This window comes from Cydia amplana, chromosome Z (genome assembly GCF_948474715.1).
Source record: "Cydia amplana chromosome Z, ilCydAmpl1.1, whole genome shotgun sequence".
Taxonomy (NCBI): Eukaryota; Metazoa; Arthropoda; class Insecta; order Lepidoptera; family Tortricidae; genus Cydia; species Cydia amplana.
Window position 1 is genome coordinate 15631857 of NC_086096.1, and position 20850 is coordinate 15652706.

At 36.3% G+C, this 20850-nt stretch overlaps 1 protein-coding gene across 1 annotated transcript in view; it reads left to right on the forward strand.

Annotated features, from left to right (window-relative positions):
* Positions 1–20850, forward strand: part of LOC134661174 (proton-coupled amino acid transporter-like protein CG1139) — a 58701-nt gene that overhangs the window by 33719 nt on the left and 4132 nt on the right. Inside the window, exons 2-3 of the mRNA XM_063517135.1 lie at positions 16371–16456; positions 19235–19375. Of these exons, the coding sequence (XP_063373205.1) occupies positions 16371–16456; positions 19235–19375 (227 nt within the window). The remainder of the gene's footprint in view (positions 1–16370; positions 16457–19234; positions 19376–20850) is intronic.

Below are 20850 nucleotides of genomic sequence, written 5' to 3' on the forward strand. Positions count from 1 at the left end.
AGGAAAAAAAACATCTACTTTTGATTGCTGCAACTTAAAGCTGCTTTGTCGATGAAATTATCAATTTTAATTTAATTTTTTACAAGCAGAAACGTCTGCGACCGATGCTATTAAGCTTAGAATAAATTTAAAAGTGGAAAAATTACTGTCTTGGGTGAGACTTGAACTTACGGCCTCTGGATCGATATTCCAGCGCTCTGCCATCTGAGCCAAGACCTCATCCATAGCCAGCAATCTTTCCACCATATGGTGGGCTATGGCATATGGATATCATGGTGGTAAGACAGTAATTTTTCCACTTTTAAATGTATTCTAAGCTTATTATTAAAAGAACACTTCACTAAAACTCCGAATTAGTTTACAATTGTTTATTTTTGAGTTTTAAATAATTAATAACAATACAAATCTCTTATCCCATCGCTTGAGTTTTTCCTCTAAATCGTCATCTCCTGTCAATGTCATTATTCCTCAAAACCGCGGCAAACCTATCTGTCACCTGTCATACATTTAAAAATAAAACTGAAAGATATAGTTTGTCAAAGGACTGTCTCATTTCAAACATAGACAGAGATAATCATACCTACTATCTTTGTCTTACACTAGTACTAGCACCTAAAAGAAAAGGATGAGTATAGTTTTCCTGGTTCTTACTGACTGACTATCCACAACATCTTACATTCGGCCAACCTGACAATCTAGGGGTTTGTCCTCAAACCAATCTAGTATTTAACTTTTTACAACCTTATTTTCCAATGTACCACATGAGTCTTTTTACTTATTTATATATTTATTTACATATTGCCAAAATGCCAGATGCGAACAGTATTTACTACTTCTAGAACCTTATCTAGAGATCTACAAAAACGGCCCCTATTACAGAGCTATTCAAATTTACAATAAAATTCCCGCCTATTTAAAAAAACATCATACAACCAATTTGCAACAAATCTAAAAAAAAAGTAAGCTGGTCGAAAAATATTCAATAGTACAAGTTATCCTCCGCTAACTATGTAGAACGAAATTATTATACACAAAAACAAAACTGTTCAATTTAATACAACTCTACCCATACTGCACCTGCATGCTTATCAATAGACTACTAACGTAGCATATACACTCGCAACTAATATTAGAGTCTTTGTCTACTGAAATATTACCTACACAAATTTTTGGTAGTAAACAAGTTAAATATACGTTGACGTGCACTCAAAGTCAGCTCACATAATTTCTAACAGTATGTAAAGTACAGTCAACGACAAACACATATGTTTACACTTTCTCACCATATACCATTTTATATCAAATTACTACTGACCAGTCACTCCACTGATTTCTTCTAAATGTTGGCTTTTCTAGCTCCTTACATTCCAATATATAATTAATAATATAATTATAATTTGCCAGAACTTCTAGTTTATCAGTATCACATACTTGTCCTGTTTTTGCGATCAGGTATTAATAAATTCACGTACTTAATCAAAGTTATAGGCAAATGTTACAACTAGTGCTAAGAGTATCAAAATATTAATAGGACCATCCTACTAAATTGTTTACGACTTGTAAACATTTCAGTTTTTCGTTATACAACGCTACACGTCGACTTCGCACATTGTCGTAATTATTTACGAGCTTAAATAATAGTTTGCGTGCCTCACTCGGTATAGTCATTATTAATATTATCTAAAATCAACCTCTTATAAACCGCGAACAATTTGAACGAAATGACACAAACTGACAACAGATTTTAACAATATCTGGTTAGAAATGTATAACAATCTACCAAAATATTTAAAATAAACTTCAAACAGAAAGCATGTTTAAAACCAAGGTAAAATAATTTGTATACCTTGTGACAAATTGGACAAATTGCCTTTAGTTGCGGCTGGGCAAGCGAGAAATGTGCACGTGCTAACGAGCTCTCGCACACCGAAAGAGACGACCTTATGTTTAACAATGAGTGTGACAAAAATGGATGTCATGAGAAAATTAATCAAAAATAACAGATTTCTTCGTAGGCACAGAAATAAATATGGAAGTATTTTTTTTGTGTTCCTCAAGTATGAGTATAACCTATCTATCGTTATATAATATCATTGCTCACTAGTAATCACTCAGAATATTAAAGTTATAGCCCGAAGTGACATTCCATTCCGTACCACATTAGTCTCTAATGCGGCCTTCTGAACTTACTCATTCAATGTATAACATCAACAATCTACCACATTAGTCTCTACTTGCGGTCGTGCGGACCTACCCACTCAGTCTAGAACATTAAGAACATTCACCCGACGTGACATTCCACTCCGTACCACATTAGTCACTAATGCGGCCGTGTGAACCTACCCACTCGGTCTAGAATATTAATAATATTCACCCGATGTGACATTCCACTCCGAACCACAGTAGTCTCTACTTGCGGCCTTCTGAACTTACTCATTCAGTGTATAACATCAACAATCTACCACATTAGTCTCTACTTGCGGTCGTGTGAACCTACCCACTCAGTCTAGAATATAAATAATATTCGCCTGATGTGACATTCCACTCCGAACCACAGTAGTCTCTACTTGCGGCCTTCTGAATTTACTCATTCAGTGTATAACATCAACAATTCTACCACATTAGTCTCTACTTGCGGTCGTGTGAACCTACCCACTCAGTCTAGAATATAAATAATATTAGCCTGATGTGACATTCCACTCCGAACCACAGTAGTCTCTACTTGCGGCGTTTGAACTTACTCATTCAGTGTATAACATTAACAACATACCACATTAGTCTCTATTAGCGGCCTTTTGAACTTGCCCATTGTCTATAACATTCACCATATCACCTGAGGTGACAATTAGTCTATCCATATCACCTGAGGTGACAATTAGTCTATCCATGTTTCCAACAAATAACACCCTCAGCAGCAACAAGGCAATACTAACCTTTAGTATTCATCTAAAGGCAGTAAATCATACTTAACATCTGTTCACATAAATAAACATGACACTTTCATAAACAACAATAATTATCTTTACTAATTAGTACATCGAGTTACTTTGGTGGAATAGCTTCATTATCAACGAAATCATTCTATTTTATCAACTATTCTTGCTATCTGTTACTTTGTTTCAGATAAATCAACATATCATATTATTTCATCAAAAAGTCCACCATATTTTAATTTATCTACTGTACCTGAATCATTAACATATATTAATCATCACAATCTTGTACATGAGATATCATATCTAAATATGGATATCTATTCATCGAAAGGCAGTAAATCATACTTAACATCTTTTCACATAAATAAACATGACACTTTCATAAACAACAATAATTTTCTTTACTAATTAGTACATCGAGTTACTTTGGTGGAATAGCTTCTTTATCAACGAAATCATTCTATTTTATTAACTATTCTTGCTATCTGTTACTTTGTTTCAGATAAATCAACATATCATATTATTTCATCAAAAAGTCCACCATATTTTTTTTAATTTATCTACTGAACCTGAATCATTAACATATATTAATCATCACAATCTTGTACATTAGATATGCATGACTATGCAATCAATATCCTAGACATTTTTACATTTTCATATATTGGTCTTATACTTATACCCATTCTCATTTTTATTTTTATTCCTGAGATGTCACAAGTGTATAGTAATGTAAGAAGAAACACCATACATCATTAAATAACGGATTTACCTAATACATAAAAACGGAAAACAATCACAGCTTAAGTAGACCATATCATGACACCGGCAATGCTCTGGCCACGCCAGTAGTAATCTGACCCTCTACAACATCGAACATAGGACTGCACTCAAACAAGCCTCATAATCAGATATCCGTTCAGCCTCATGATGAAAAGCCTTCGCCACGCATGAAAGGTCAGCAAACAGCACCGCAGAACTTCTGCACCTCAATGCGCCTTCCAAGTCGCATGAGAAGACTTGTGTGCTCAGTGACACCTCGCCTTGATGACCATGCGCCTGCTGCTCATGTGCGCAGACTTTTACCAGTACATTCTGCAAACATAATTCAGGGCAATAACTGTGTTCGTCATAACATAGCATGTTCGGATTCAACATTTGAAAATTACGGTTAAACTATCCTTGACTCACTATTTTCTAATAATTTATCAAAATATTGATTGATCTGAAAGAATTAAATATGACCTTGCAGCGGAGACATATGCCCAGCAGTGGGACATTGTCTGGTATTGCACATGCACTAAGATGCACACTTAAAAGTCAAGTCACATACTCTCTCCAGATTCTTGATGAAGTACCTATTGACAGTAACTTACTCATTTGCATATTCACTGACTCATTGGCATTCTTTATCCCTCATATTAAAAAAAATATAGGTTTTTTTTTTTTTTTTAAACATTCAGTAATATCAATAAAATATGTGATCAAAATATTGACCTAATCTGTAGGTCCAATATGGTATTTGACTGTATTTAAAATAAATTATTTCACACCCTGCATGAAATAAAGCGCCAGAAAGTTAATCGAGAAACATAGCAGTTATTTTTAGACAATATTTCCAATTTAAAATTCATATAAAACTATAAAGAGTAAGTGATTAATTTGATTGTGACATCACATGCCAGTGTTTCATATAAATTCCATAGTAGCAAAATCGTTTTGACAGAAAAAAAAAGAAACTGATTTGACTAGTAGTCAAATACCCTATACTGTAACATGATCTATAGCAAGCTATCTTTCAATGTTAATTTTCCACACACAATGTTAATACACTAATAATTTATCTCATTTCAACTTGTGTACTACCTATGTAGAGTCAATATATTAATAACATTAAGTACTTCAAAACATTGTCAGATTTTCCAACAAAACGAGATGTAGTAGTCTATGATTTTTTTGTATGAAACAACCAAATACTTAATTGAATTAAAACAAAGAACTTGTGTAGAGAATACTTAACTTTTGTCTTAGTCGGTAATGCAGTATCCACTTGGTAACTTTTGACATAATACCGTCAGTCATCTCTCACTGCAGATACCTTTTGCTGAAAAGAATTCCTTGTGCCATCCAATTTATTGAAGACTCCCATCGAACAGTTTCAGTAACCATGGAATTTACTTTGAGACATTTCTCATTCAATCAATATATGTCATATCAATCCTTTTATATACAGCACATTCGAGCGCAATCATTCTTCAACAATTTGGCTTTTGTGGGAATGTACGCACCCAAATCATCATCATCTGTACATGTAGTTCTCAATCTTGTTACGTTTCATCTTGGAACGTTTACAATATTTAGGAGCATGCAGTATTACAATACAATACAATTAGCCTTTATTCACTTTTATTGCCTCCAACTTAGGTTTTCTTTTTGATTGTTGTCACGTTGTCAGTCTCCATCTTTCATTTAGGTATTCTTATTCCTAGCATGCTTCTTTCCATGCCGTGTTGACGAACCGCAATCTTTGTATGTTTTTGCCTATGTCCATTCACATCCGCATATCAAGCATTCCAGTAGACAGGTGTTGTAGAGTTTGAATTTGGTTTTCATTACACTTTTGTTTTTCATTATCTCTTTCCTAGATATGAAGCATTGACTATAGCATTTAAAACTTGAACTCGGAACACGATGACTTGTCGTCCCGGCTTCGCTTTTTTTTTATTTTTGTTCTTTGACATCTACGGCCCATTCTTTAACGTTCTTTCCACTTCTGATAAAAGAACACTTCACTAAAACTCCGAATTAGTTTACAATTGTTTATTTTTGAGTTTTAAATAATTAATAACAATACAAATCTCTTATCCCATCGCTTGAGTTTTTCCTCTAAATCGTCATCTCCTGTCAATGTCATTATTCCTCAAAACCGCGGCAAACCTATCTGTCACCTGTCATACATTTAAAAATAAAACTGAAAGATATAGTTTGTCAAAGGACTGTCTCATTTCAAACATAGACAGAGATAATCATACCTACTATCTTTGTCTTACACTAGTACTAGCACCTAAAAGAAAAGGATGAGTATAGTTTTCCTGGTTCTTACTGACTGACTATCCACAACATCTTACATTATCAATTTTGTTCGTTTTTCGAGAAAAACGCTAGTAGACGGAATGCTAGCTAGGTATAATTCCACAAACACTCGCGCGAACCACAAACGCGAACGCACTGAAAAATATATTCAAGTCGATAATAATATCGCTAAAAAGCGTTACCTTCCCTACAATCTGTCAGTAGCCGCACCCAAAATTCCGGGCCCTAAATTAATTACACATTAAAACACTTGTGTAATCTTACTATGAAACCCACCCTCGTATTTTTTTTATGCCAGTCACATATAAGTAAACTACTATTTTAAATTTTGTTTTATTTCATATTCAGATATTTTTTTCATAATGACCACAAGTTTCACTGAATGATTGTTTTGTATCAATAAAACACATCAACTACCCTTGTATAACAGCAGCGCACATTATAATCGTACCGCGGGATTGGCATGCCGGGCTGGCGCCAGGGGGGGGGGGGCACGTAGCCTGCAGACGGTGACGTCACGGGGAAAAACGGCCAGTCCTCTCCCTCACCTACATATTGGAATGGACGACTCATCTGACCCGCCGCGTAAGGTTTCCTTAATCCTAGACCAACATTTAAAGCATAAATATGAATAACAAAAAGTAGAGTCTAAACTTAATCTAAGTACCTACCTAATAGTAGGGGAGCCCAAGAGGGGATTTTTGTGGTTACTCGAGCGTGTCCGATAATAGTTATTTGTTTTATTTTATTACAAGGGGGCAAAGTTGTTGTTTAACCGCTCGTATCTTTTCACCATACCAGTTGGTGTGGTGAAAAGATGTGAGTTACCTTGCTATGTACCTGTGGAGTCTACTCGTACTTAACGATTTTTAACCCCCCACCAATCAACGGACCAACATAGACGGCTAAAAGTCGTTATGGTAGACTCAACAGGTAGCAAGGTACATACTTAACTCATATCATTTCCCTCAATTGTAACCGTCTCAGATTAAGGAAATGCCTGTTTTTCGAAATTATTACCAAGTTATCACACATTGCAAAGTTTTGGTATAAGTACTAAGCATTCTTACGTTGTCATACTTTAGTTATAAAGTTATGCAGAATTTTATCTGCACTTTAGTATGTACATACCTACTCTCAACCTAGCCATAAGTATTAATCTTGTTGATATGCGACAGGAGTCTAATAATCTGGAAGTCACCGAGCGAAGCAAATCAAAGCACTTGGAACCGATTGCGTAAATAAACAGAATAATTAGACGCTTTGCGTCGTTCCAGATCAGTTCCACGTATAGGTAGGTGCGCATAAGTAATTTGTCAGCTCACATTCCCAGTATGAGATGATGAGAGGGGACTGACATCCGCACTGATTGGATTGGCCTTGGTCGTGGTATGATCGGGAAGAGTCTACTGCTTGACTGACGCTGTTAGAGTAACGCGCGCTGTTCTCTAGTAAGAACCGTGTGAAAATTGTACGGTATGCAATTAAAATCGTTTCGCTTTCGATTAGTTAAAAATTATCTAACGCACTGTATATACATTGTAGTGAAACATATACATATACTTAACAGGAGGCTGAATGTTTCAAAATTATAGGTAACTTTGTTGTTATGGGCTTGACATATTCCCTAACATGTAAGAATTGCTATTTAAATATGCTTCTAGCGTCTCTTTTCGGAGAATCGTCTGGCAGCAGCCAGACGCAGTGGAATTAATGTAAAAATCTGTCGCAGCTGTAGGTAAGTATCAACTTCCGGCAAAACAAGGCCGCGTTATTCAGCTACCGTGACGCGCCATTGTGCCCTCGGGCTCAATCATGATTCACGGCCCACAAACAGTTCGATCTACTAAACGTACGTATCCCTCTTCACTCACATCCACTTAAATGAACCCGTACCCCATACCATTTAAAGTGAAACTCGCTTGCGTACACACATTTTAATCTAGGTATTTCTTACATACAAATGGATTGCATATTGTGTCTATATAATATTATTATTTTGGGGAATTGTACTCTCAATTCTTCATTAGGGCCAAATAGTTCAAGATATATTTTATACAAAAAATTTAATGGTAGGTATCTACGTGTTTATCATAACTGATAGTAAGTACTATCACACTGAACTCAACAAATACTCATCCAACCCTTAAGCGACACATACTAACTAGGATATTTTTAGTATTGGCAGCATCACGTGCACGTGCGTTTGTGATCGGCGCGGTGCGTGCTAGTATAGCGTCCGTCGGTTGGCAAGTCGACCAACTTCATATCGCACCGCTCGGCTCTCGACTGGGCCGCGCTGGTGAGCAAATGCGATTAGGCACCAGCTTATTGCCCCCATCCGTAGTCGTCCTTAGTGTAGGGCCCGTCTTTACGAAGTAATATATACTTAAGTCATGGTCTGATAGGTACTATATGTATAGGAGCTAGCAGCAAGCTGAGCATTACGTAGGTACTCGTGTTTTGAAAACACAACATTTTGCAATAGGCATTAGTTATTTTTCGGAGTAGCCTACACGTTACCAAAGATTTATGGCATTATTTACATTACCACCATACCCGAAACACTATCACCATACTATCGTCGCGCGTCGTGAAGTTTCTTATTTCGTTATTTTCCTTGCTTCATCAGTCGACTGTATTATATAATTTGCAGGAAATTTTAGTTTAGATTAATAGTTGTATGCCAACTCAATTGACGAGACATCTCAAATCTTTATTGCTCATGATGTATGTGTAAGATGTCTGATCGTCAGACATCGATAAAGGACTGTATTCAGTTCGCAGTTATTTTTTATAATATTTATGGAAACATGATTGTAGTTTAAATGTGTTTATCAACAGTGGTAACCCATCGTAACCTCTATCTACTCTACTCGTCGACTTTAATGGTTGAATTAACTACCTTACACTGTACTCGACTTAAAAGCTCTCTATCTAATACCTTTAAACGAGCAATTCTTGTTTATGTATTTATATATATATATATATATTTCGGGGATCTCGGAAACGGCTCTAACGATTTCGATGAAATTTGCTATACGGGGGTTTTCGGGGGCGAAAAATCGATCTAGCTAGGTCTTATCTCTGGGAAAACGCGCATTTTCGAGTTTTTATATGTTTTCCGAGCGAAGCTCGGTCACCCAGATATTTACATACATATATCACGATTGTATGAAATACTAGTTCTGATGTTTGATTGTTTATTACGCCTTATTTTAAAAGTCGACGAATTATTAAAACGGTCTCCGATCTAACCCAACCTAACGGCTAATTCAGGATGTCTTTTTCAAAAGTTTAATGAAAATTTCGCAAATCAACCAAAGGACCAACATTTTTCGAAAGTTACTCCGGGCAACCCCGGGTTAAGGATAGGTTACCCAAGGCTTCAGTCACAATAGACAGTGAGCTATTTTATCTGTAGGGGCTCCATAGTTATCTATTTTGTCATCTTAAATGGCTTTGCCCTTCATCAATTAAACCCCTCAAACAAGCCAGTCAACTCGTCGAGTAAATAACGTAGGATTCGTTTTTAGGGTTCCGTACCCAAAGGGTAAAAACGGGACCCTATTACTAAGACTCCGCTGTCCGTCCGTCCGTCCGTCCGTCCGTCTGTCACCAGGCTGTATCTCACGAACCGTGATAGCTAGACAGTTGAAATTTTCACAGATGATGTATTTCTTGTGCCGCTATAACAACAAATACTAAAAACAGAATAAAATAAAGATTTAAGTGGGGCTCCCATACAACAAACGTGATTTTTGACCGAAGTTAAGCAACGTCGGGCGGGGTCAGTACTTGGATGGGTGACCGTTTTTTTGTTTGTTTGTTTTTGCTTCTTTTGCTCTATTTTTTGTTGATGGCGCGGAACCCTCCGTGCGCGAGTCCGACTCGCACTTGGCCGGTTTTTGACATCTTCCTTTTAGGTATTTTTTGTTGACTTCAAACCGAATGACTAGTGACCATCGATAACCCAGCGCTAATAGTCAGTGACGCTACATTGCGCTACATTCATATAGCAAAGATATAGAGGCAGATTGTCAAAGTAAATTTTGTAGTCACACTAAAAGTTTTAATCGTGTGTCGAAAGATGGCAGTAAATTTACTGTGGCTACTAAATTCACTTTGACAATACGCCTCTATTTCAAATTCTCTTATATAGTAGGCAAACAAATCGCCCGCATATATGTTGTTAGAGTTGTCACAAACTTTGCGCCGCAGTCTGAAACCTAAGTGCTAAATCATTCTAATCCGGGTAGATCAGTTTCGCGTAACAACATTTTAAGATGGGGTCTTCCTGATTCGCTAATCGAGGATGTACCTCAGTAGTTATAGTTCACGTAATACAGGGGTAACTACGTAGGTACTTATTTATACATATGTATAACGTCTTTATTATTGGTTATGAGGATTTCAGTTCAGTCTTTACCATATGCGCTTTTTAGTGTCAATTTATTACTGCTTAATCGAAAGTGCGAGCGAAGCGAAGTTCTTAGGGTGTTCCCACACCAATCAACATGGAACAGTCAACTTCCACTGATAGTTTCTACCTAGACAAATTGATCGATCGACGTCGATCGATTCCCTCGATCGATTGGTGTGGTAACACCCTTACATTCAACATGTAACGAAGTGTCAAGCATTTGCAATTTAAAGATTTTGTACTGTTTGATAAATTTGTTCTTTTTGTTTGTTTCGCGCTTGCAATGAACAGAAATATATCTGATTCTTTGTATATCCTGACTAATATTTAGACACTAAGAAGTTGGGTATTTGTATTTAAGACAGAAAATAGTTATTATCTTACAGTTAAAAACGGATTGGCCCGTTAATGACTCGAGCTTGACCGATTCTGCTGCTCATCTGTGATCATTAGCGAGGGTTGTATGTCGAGCGTGAATTTATGCAAATTAGAGCAAATTATGCATAGAGAATATAAATGATTTAATTTTAGATTTGTTTTAAAGTAAGTAGGTACCTAAAAAAAATATTACTAACAAGGACCCAGTAAGTTATCTGAAAATAAATAAAGTTATTTTATTATTATTTCAATTTGTAAAATAAATCACATACCTATAGGTACGGTGCGAAGGCTGGCCATCGCCATCCAACGTGGTAAAACGCGGCAAGTGTGATGGGCTGGGCCGGCTGGGTACCTTTTCACCCGGTACAGGTCACGAAGGTCTTTTAGAAAAAAATGTTTTATTTAGCTTTGTAGTTTATTAATTAATTTAAGTTATTTTTTATGATTGTATATAGGTACCATTAACTTTACTTCATCTGCTGAATAAAATGTATTATTGTCACACTAGGTATAAATTAAAGAAAAAATTACCACGCCCTCCAGTGGCCGAGATGGCTTTATTTCTGTTAAGATGTGTACTTATAAAATGTCCTTAATCTCCTTATAATGGAAGCTATGGTTGGTGTGAAGAAGGAGGTAGGTATAGTAGTATTATAGTACCTATGGTTGATAACACTCAGATTAATAACTATGTATGTATTATCACAAAGTTTTAGTTCGTTTTTAACGTTTCCTTTATGTATAAGTAGAGTTAAATATAGAAAGTTGATTTTGAGCCTGAATATTAATCTTCATTTTTGATGGCATGAAAATAACACGCAAAAATATATCTGAAATTTTGCCAAGAAAACACTAACTTATTAAAAACCTGGTCAAGTGCCAATATAGACATATTAGTTGCGTAAAGGTACCATAATATTTAAATTTTAGGGTAAACGTCAATACAATAGTTCACGAAATATTTTTGAAGTGAAAACTTCTTTAGCGGCGCTGTGCACTTTTTGTGATGGGGAAAAAATGTTAAGTATTAAGTACGTAGGTAAGGAAGTAAATAATTCGCGATAAAGATAATGCAATTTCGGTGATTTTACTACTACTTACTAGGCTAGGTGGCTGTTAAGACGAAACAGCAGCTGAAATTTAAATATTTTAGGTAAATATACCCGTCTCGCTAACGGAAGCGGCTCCTAAAACTAGTGCGATAAGGACAAGGCGAAAAATCCTGCGTAAAAATATCAAAAATCGAGGTTTCGTATTCGACTGTTTCCTCCTCCAAAACTTAACCAATCGTAACCAAATTTGGAAATCTAAATGATTATGAAATTATCTGTGTCGGACAGTTTTGATTTTTTAGCTAATTGATATCAGTTTTGAATACCACGCCTCTCATTGCGGCATAGTCAATTAGGCAATTTTGGCCATTTTTGAAGGGCTCTAGCGCCTTAAAAAACAAAAATAACAAAAAAAGCTAAACGGTCCGACCAGATATTGACAATATTAATCTGTGTTGAAAAAAAATCATTGCTCTAGCTTCAAAACCCACGGAGGAAACAGTCTAGTACGTTTGTATGGAGAAATGACCACTCCTGTTGGCTCTTAATATTTAATTATTTCGTCGCTTCGAAATGCAAGTAAAAAGGTTTGTCTTTCAGTCGCACGTTGATAATGGGTAGGTATTAGGTATATGTATGACGTTCGGTTGATCGCGTGGATAACCGCGTCCATCATACGCTTACTGGCCCATCCGTGGCGAAAACGTTAAACATTTTTTTTTAACTATCTAATTAACAGAAATAACCGCCCTTCAGCAGAGGCTTAACTTTGAAATCAAAGCTGGTTTTAAAGTGTAAATTTCAATGGCAATGTTTTCCTAATAATCATAGGAACAAGGTTAAAATGTCCTGATTACATTATAAATAATTATGATTAAATATATCATAGTCACGACGCTCAATTGTCGTGACTATTAGGTATGTGATAACTACAAAATGATATACCACACAGTTTATTTTTGTTGTCGAGATGACGGGAGGCGTGTCACTCATCGACAAATAGTTTGCACACTAGTTCTTCAGCTACAGCGACCTTCACAATTGATTTAGACAAACTGCGCACATTGACTGCCCGCCTAACGTGTGTCGTCATACTTCTTGACTATATTTCTTATTAGCGCTCGTGACGATAAGCCTTGTTGTTATTGAAATTGCCAACATATGTAGATACCCACCAGCAATATAGTCTCCGTTTGAGCATGATGCTTGTTTCACCTCTGGGAGTCGAGTTATACCAACTAGAATTGGTCTAAAATTGACTCTGGGCTTGTGCTGAATAGAGATATTATGCTGATGTCGTGCTTTCGATTATGGACATTAGCGTCACCTATTTGTAGCAAATATTGACATAGCCACGATGATAACTTGACCACAGGCGTGACAACAATACCTAGGATAAATGCTATAATTCGTAATTGCACTAAATAAGGTAGGTATACTTACCTAAGCATTCAACTGTTTTTTGTTCACTTCAAAGTTTGAGAGCCTTTGTACAGAGCCTACAGTGACTGAAGTGTTCTAAAACCGTAGTTTAAAATGTTTCGATTAGAGATTATTAAACGCCAACAACAGGAAAAGCATAGAATTATTACATGTAGCTATACAATACATATATCGAATATTCGTAATTTATCCTGTTCAAGATGGGTTCCTAATGGTGCTAATGGTTAACAATGTTAATATTAATGTATCGAAGGGAAATGATTCAAGGAGAACTCTTTTGTATCTGTATTGATGTCCAATCGAGCATCTTCGTGTATCCAGAATGTAACGTAATAAAACAGCTTTAGAGTTCAAACTTTGTTGTTTAATGGCGCCATCACCATCGACGAGTTTTCAATTACAACTCATCAGATGAATTGATATATTAGGCATTGCCAATTGATGAAATATCCAAGTTTAGTTTTCATTTTTAGGTTTCCGTTGTCAACTAGGAACCCTTATAGTTTCGCCATGTCCGTATGTCTGTCCGTCCGCAGCTTTGCTTCGTGATCGTTAAAGGTGATAATTTGGCATGGATACATAAATTATACGTGGCGAAAGAACGGTAGGTTTACAAAATGAGCTTTTATTAAAAAAAAATAGGCTTTAACCTTAACCCAATGGTCAACAAACATTTTTTGATTAAGTGAATATTATTAAAATAATTCTTGTTTTCGGAAATAATCGCTCCGAAACTACAAAAGAATAAAAATATGTGTCCCTCCTTCTATTACTTTTGAACCATGGGTCAAAAAATAAGACAAATATCATATAACATATCACAAAAGCTTAACAAATACATACTTTCAATGAAAACTATAGCGAACATGAGGTTATGTAGCATAATTTCTAAAATCAAAGGGTCTAGCAGGCTAAGCTAACAAGATTGGCCCCCGCAAGGGATTTGGTTGTAATTTGAGGTGCAGTAGTGGCAGGTGCCGTGGAGTCTGTAGTAGGTATAACATCCTCTTTCGTTCATTATGAAATAATTAATTGACATTGGTCAATGACGTACATATGTCATACATTTACAACTACACATTTTCTAGCTATTTCTTATGTAGTTTCTTATAATAATGTCTGGAAGCAGGTGTAAACGTCATTGATCAATGTCAATTAATTATTTCATAGTGAACGAAAGAGGATGTTATGTTATAGGTACTACAGACTATTTACCACTACTACTCTATTGATATGATATGATATAATAGTAAACATACGTTCGTAATTGTTTTTTTTTGACATTACGCACCATGATTTTTCAAAATGTATACGTAGTTAAGAATTGCGGCTTATCGAGTAATTTTTTTGATAGTTGTGTCTCCGCGAGAAGTGGCACAAAAAGGAAGCGAAATTAATCAACCTACTATTTAAATGTCTAAAGTACAATACTGCTAGTGCACGAAAATACTAACGATCTTTTTTCCTACGTTCAGTTGACCTAAGTTTAAAATGTATAAACTGCGAAATTTCTAACGACAGTTGTCCTACGTTTAGCTGACCTTAGCTTAAAGAGTCAAACGTACGCAATTTTATTTCCAAAAAACTTCCTTTACAACTTAACTAGACGGAGCCCCGCTTCGCAGGGCTCCTATTTCTGGGTGGTTTGCCCTTCGGGCATCTGAAGCTACCTAACGAACCTAACCTACCTACCTCCCTACGCTTTTTCCTCCAAAGTGTATTGTTTTCACGGACGTCACACTAAACTAAATCAATAGGTAGGTAGGTTATGCCCGAAGGGCAACCCGCCCAGAAATAGCAGCCCCGCGTAGCGGGGCTCCGTCAACTTAGGGTAAGAAGGAAATGTTCTCGGAAATATTGATTTTCAATATATTGTCATTAGGCTTTTTGAACGTAGCTATTTCGAGCACTAGACATATTGACTTTCAAAGTATTGTTCTTAGGTATTGTGTACAAAGGAATATTGATTTTCGAAAACGAGATCGTTCGATTAAAAGTGTATTAGGACATGCGTCTTTAGGAATTTCGTACATTTGACATTTTGATTTTCGATGTTCTGTTTTAGGAATGTCGTACTTAGGAAATGTGATTTTAGAAATTATAACCGAATATATCTATATAACCGAACATGATGGGTACAGCCGTTTTGAGATATTGCTTAGTAAAACCGGACAAGTGCGAGTCGGACTCGCCAACCGAGGGTTCCGTACTTTTTAGTATTTGTTGTTATAGCGGCAACAGAAGAAATACATCATCTGTGTAAATTTCAACTGTCTATCACGGTACATGAGATACAGTCTGGTGACAGACAGATAGACAGACGGACAGGGGAGTTTTAGTAATAATAGGGTCCCGTTTTTACCCTTTGGGTACGGAACTCTACATAAAAAGACGCGCAACTCTTATGCTTGTAATGTACATGACATGATACTTACTAATAGCCCCCTTTAACCTATTTGGTACCTTACTACGGAACCCTACACTGAGCGTGGCCCGACATGCTCTTGGCCGATTTTTTAACTTCCTTTCGGCTGAGAATTTTCAACTTATCTTATGTAGTAGATTATTACCTACCTATTATTACAGAATCCTCACTGTAACTTACGAATACGTGTAAAGATACGAAGGCATTTCGAAAATCAACTACTAGCAAGTTAAACAGCAATAAAATTAGGCCAATAATAGTACAGAACAATAGTGTAGATCGGTAAGGGCTGGCATTACGCAAACTGCCAAAAGATGGAACTATTTACATTTGCGAAAATGTAAATAGTTCCATCTTTTCACTGTATAGGTATTTCGTTTGGACGCCGGGGGATATATTTGCAAGTTTGCCTCATGCGTTCACGAGTGCGTGCTATTTATAAAAGAGCCAAAATAGCCACGACATGTAGCGTAGCGCTAACCACGGCATGGAGCGAGCCCCCGTTCCGCTTGCCAATCGGGACGTCACCGGCTTCGTGACGTCTCCAGCGCTGCGCTGGATGGAGGCCGAATAACATTATACATACATACCTACAATGGTTGATTTGTTTGTTTCAGAAACCTCAAATGCGGCCAATGATAGCCGAGTATGACCCAAAGAAAAAAGGAGTCAGGACTGACTTATCAGATGTCGTTATGGTCAAGTAAGTTAAACAGTTCCTTTACAGATTTGAGCCTCAATTTTCATAAATGATTCATTATTTTGCTAGTAATAATCTACTTTTTGTTGAAGATGTATCACTAGTCTCACTGTGATTTTAATACAACTACATGGCTTTACCGTCACTAGACTACTAATTACAATTCATTAAAGTTTATGACTTAATGCTTGTATTTATTTAAGAAGTGAATAAAAAATGGCATGCTTCATAGCTTAACCTCATACTTGGCCAAACATCACGATGGAGTTGAGTTTTAAAACTTAATAATATTTCAATTTTTGTTCAACAGGACAATGAAAAGAAAATTTTATTTTGAAAATACTGTAAAATCGAGGTTAATTTACGTACTCTGTAATAGTTATGACAGAATTAGACCAACAACTAAGTACGCCCTGGTGTACCTTCTCGTAGAAAACAAGGCATGCAAGGCGCGGGCTTTTTGTTTTTCATCTTTAATTATTTCACAATGTTTTGTTGTTAAAATGGTATTTTATATTGTATGTTGATTGTTAAGTACTTGCTCCTTAAAACGAGCTAATAATGCTCGAGGCCGTTCGGAGACGTTCCGGGAAGACGTGCGCTGCTTCACGAGGTTAAAGTCGGTCTCCGACCTTGACCATCTCGCAATGGACTCTTACACCGGTACATCATTCCATTTTATGGTTTCGATTTTGTTTTTCTAATTTGTTTTGTTTGGTAATGGTAAAATTTTGATACTTAACGATGGGAGAGGCCGCCTCTGGTGACGCTGCGCAGGCGCATACGGCTTCGCAGCCGCGCCGGCGCTCTGTGGGCAAACAATCAGCTGTCACACACATACAATCTGAGGTGGTCAATTGTAGGTCCGTTGATTGAATGGCTTGAGCCCTGTATTATTAATTTATTATGCTAAACTCATGATTTTACAACGATATGGAATGAAAATTGTCGAATTGGGGGTTTCTCGGAAGAAGATCCAGAAACCTGAAATTAGATTTCGCCTCCTATAGGTTCAGGGCACAGAATAAGTAATAGTATTATCATACAGAACGGACACGCACCGCCCCGCCCCGACTCGGATTACCTCGCCCCGCGACTGGCCGCGACACGAATGTGTGCGTAAGTCGCTCTACTGAGAGCATGCCAGAAGTCCGTCAGATACACAATGACGCGTGTACAGACGTGCCGCGCACACATATAAAAGCAAATCATTTTTGATGTATGGCGTGTCCGCCCTGTGGTTCAGGGGGCCTAGTCAATCACTTTTTCATATAAGTGCGACAGAGAGACATTAGCGTTGAATTTTCCAGACAAACAACTACTGAGGACGTCCTCAACAGATTCTTTTATCGCCTTCTAACCCTTAATTAGTAGTGTGACTACTATGTGACTAGTAGTGTAACTACTTAAAAAAACACTAATCAAATTGTTCCCAAAAATTGTGTCATGTCATGTGTATACCTGTCTTGACGTATGTTAGTCATAGGTACTCTTTGTAACGTATAAGTGACCTTTTTTACTAATTTTACTTATTTTTTCCAGGTAAACATAAAATTTTGTTAAATATCAGCAAAAATCATAAGTTTATTGTTTTATTATCGCTAATTATGACTATTTTCATCTGAATGATTAAAAGAGAAGCTAAGTAACCGAATAAGGGTAGCTTAAAAAACATAACAGATGGATACTAAAATAATAATATATTATGTACATATATACAATTCCAGCTATTGCTCTACTGTAGGCAGGCAACAAATAATTATATAGTCAATTAAAATAATATATAGTAGCTACTTTAAAAATACCTTTTTTTGGAAAAAAAGCTGTTACGGATGCAAGTACTACAGACTGCGCTTGACCTGTACTAACACTAACCCAGCGGAGAAACTAGATCATCATTATGATCACCATGTTTACCGGTTACATTTAACTAGATGTCAAATTCATAAAACAATCTTTTTCATTATATATCGTCTTAAAATCGTAAGGTAGTATTACAATGTAAAAGCCATTTCAATAAAAATGATTACTTCGATTTGTATGTGTATGAGAACCGATTTTCGGCCCACAGTGGCGGCCCTCCGTGCGCCATCTCTATTCAGGCTCGGGATTGGCTCTAACAAGAGATTTGTACAAATTTGATTTAGCTTTATATCTCTACTTTTATTTTATTTCCACCCGAGATAAAGAAATTAAATTAACTTATAGTAAGCTTTGGTCTGTCTTAATTAAACAGCATTTTATTTATTTCTGATTTCTACATTCCGATATTAAAATAATGTACAATGTACCTAATTCATAATGTAAAGCTGTATTGAATTTAATGTTGGAGCCACATGTCTGTAAATGCCGAGTCTTAACAGAGTGAAACGCATACGAAAAGTAATTAATATTATTATATTAGAGACCATAATGAATGTATCACACTATACACAACGACACTGACACACAATAACGCAGCTCTAGTAACATGTTTTTTCCGACTGTAGATAATTATTTTTAATTTCAAGTAATAGCCACAACAGCCAGTAACAGACCTCTCGACACGCGGTCGCGACAGCACACCGTCCTACATTCTTACCGATCACAAATCAGCTTCAAAGTGTGGCGCTTTACTTGTTCTAGCTATCACATCATATTCCTATGATTACTTGTTTCATTTGTATCGTTAAATACTACACTCTTATACTCACTCCTAACGTCATCAACTCGCATACAGTATTATTAAGTATGTCATGTTAAATTAAACTGGCTATAACAGAATTGTGGAATGTTTGACAGGTATAAAGTTGACCCTAATGAAATTCCGGTAGAACAACAGGCGGGGTCCACCCTGCCTCTTATGGAAATACCGGGACGGGACATAGAGGCTGATGAAGACTATAATCCGTTTGAGCATCGAAAACTGGCGCACCCCACATCGTAAGTTTGCACCTTGTGCATCCAATTCGTTAACATCCTTGCAAGCTGTAATATTTTTACTAAAAATAGCAGTATAATGTTGTTTTAACTGTAGCAAATCGCCAATTTTTATGGTTCCGTATATACCCAATCTCTCAGTCCGTATATCTATTTATTCATTTTATTATACACATGTTATAAGTAGACGCTTTACGTTATTTAGAATTGCTGTTTCTCTGTTGCTGCTATAACAATAAATAATAAAATATAATTATTTTCATAAATTAAATTTTAAAAGGCTATTAGGGTCCGAACAATATGATACGTAGGTAGGTCGTTAAACATTTGTAATTTACAACGAGGTTGCCGCTACAACAACAAATTGATAAAAATTCATTATAATAATAAATAATAACCGGACCCCTCCAGTATCTCGAAACATAAATAAAAGATAATTTCTATCACTATAACGCTTAACGCTTAACCAAAGTCAAACTTGGTATGATTAACGTTTATAGAGAGAAATATTTGCAAAGTCTGCGCTGAGTTTGCACGGTACGCCTCGCCTCTAAAAATGGTACATGATTGCAATGATTAAATGATTAAATGGTTTTGATGATACGAAAGTTACGGAACTCTTGGGGCGCGAGTTCAACTCGGCCAGGTTTTATATGGGTTCTGTACATTTAAAGGAAAAAACGGACCCCCTTTATTATCAATTGATCACTTTTCTGTTTCTCTTCAGAGCCTATTTGCTCCGAAACTACTAAGTAGATCAATTAAGTTGAAATTTGGGACACATTATGTAACTGTGACCCAAAGACGGACATGTAACGTGAATAAATGAATTTTAAAAATATGTAGGTAGGTCCATTTTTGGTCAATGAGAAAATAAAAAAAAGTTATGCACACTATATCTTCTTATATATCAAATGAAATACAGGGTGGCCAAATAAGAGGTATACATTTTATTTTTGAAATTTTATTCTATAAAACATAAATAATATTAAGTATTCCTTGTTAAATATAATATGTAGGGTCAGCAATTACACATGGAAAATAATGTCAGACAAATGTCCACCTCTAGCAGCATGGCAGATGCGAACCCTTTTCATCACTTTTTCACACATTTCTGGCCTTATCTCGCGACAGTGTTTCGAATATTTTGTTTTAATTGCTGAAGGTTCGTTGGCCTATTAGCATAAACACGTCCCTTTAGATAGCCCCACAGAAAAAAGTCAGGAGCTGTTAAATCAGGCGATCTTGGGGGCCAGTCAATGTCACCGTTTCTCGAAATTAATCGACCGGGAAACGTTATTTTTAATTTTTCTATTGTTTTTAATGATTAAAACACACACACGTTATTCCGTCGTAAAACGCTCCATAATAAATTTGCCGTATCTACACAAACTAATTTTCATGCAATAACTGTCATATTTACCGCCAAAATAAAATGGCGGCAAAAAAAGTTGTATACCTCTAAGTTGGCCACCCTG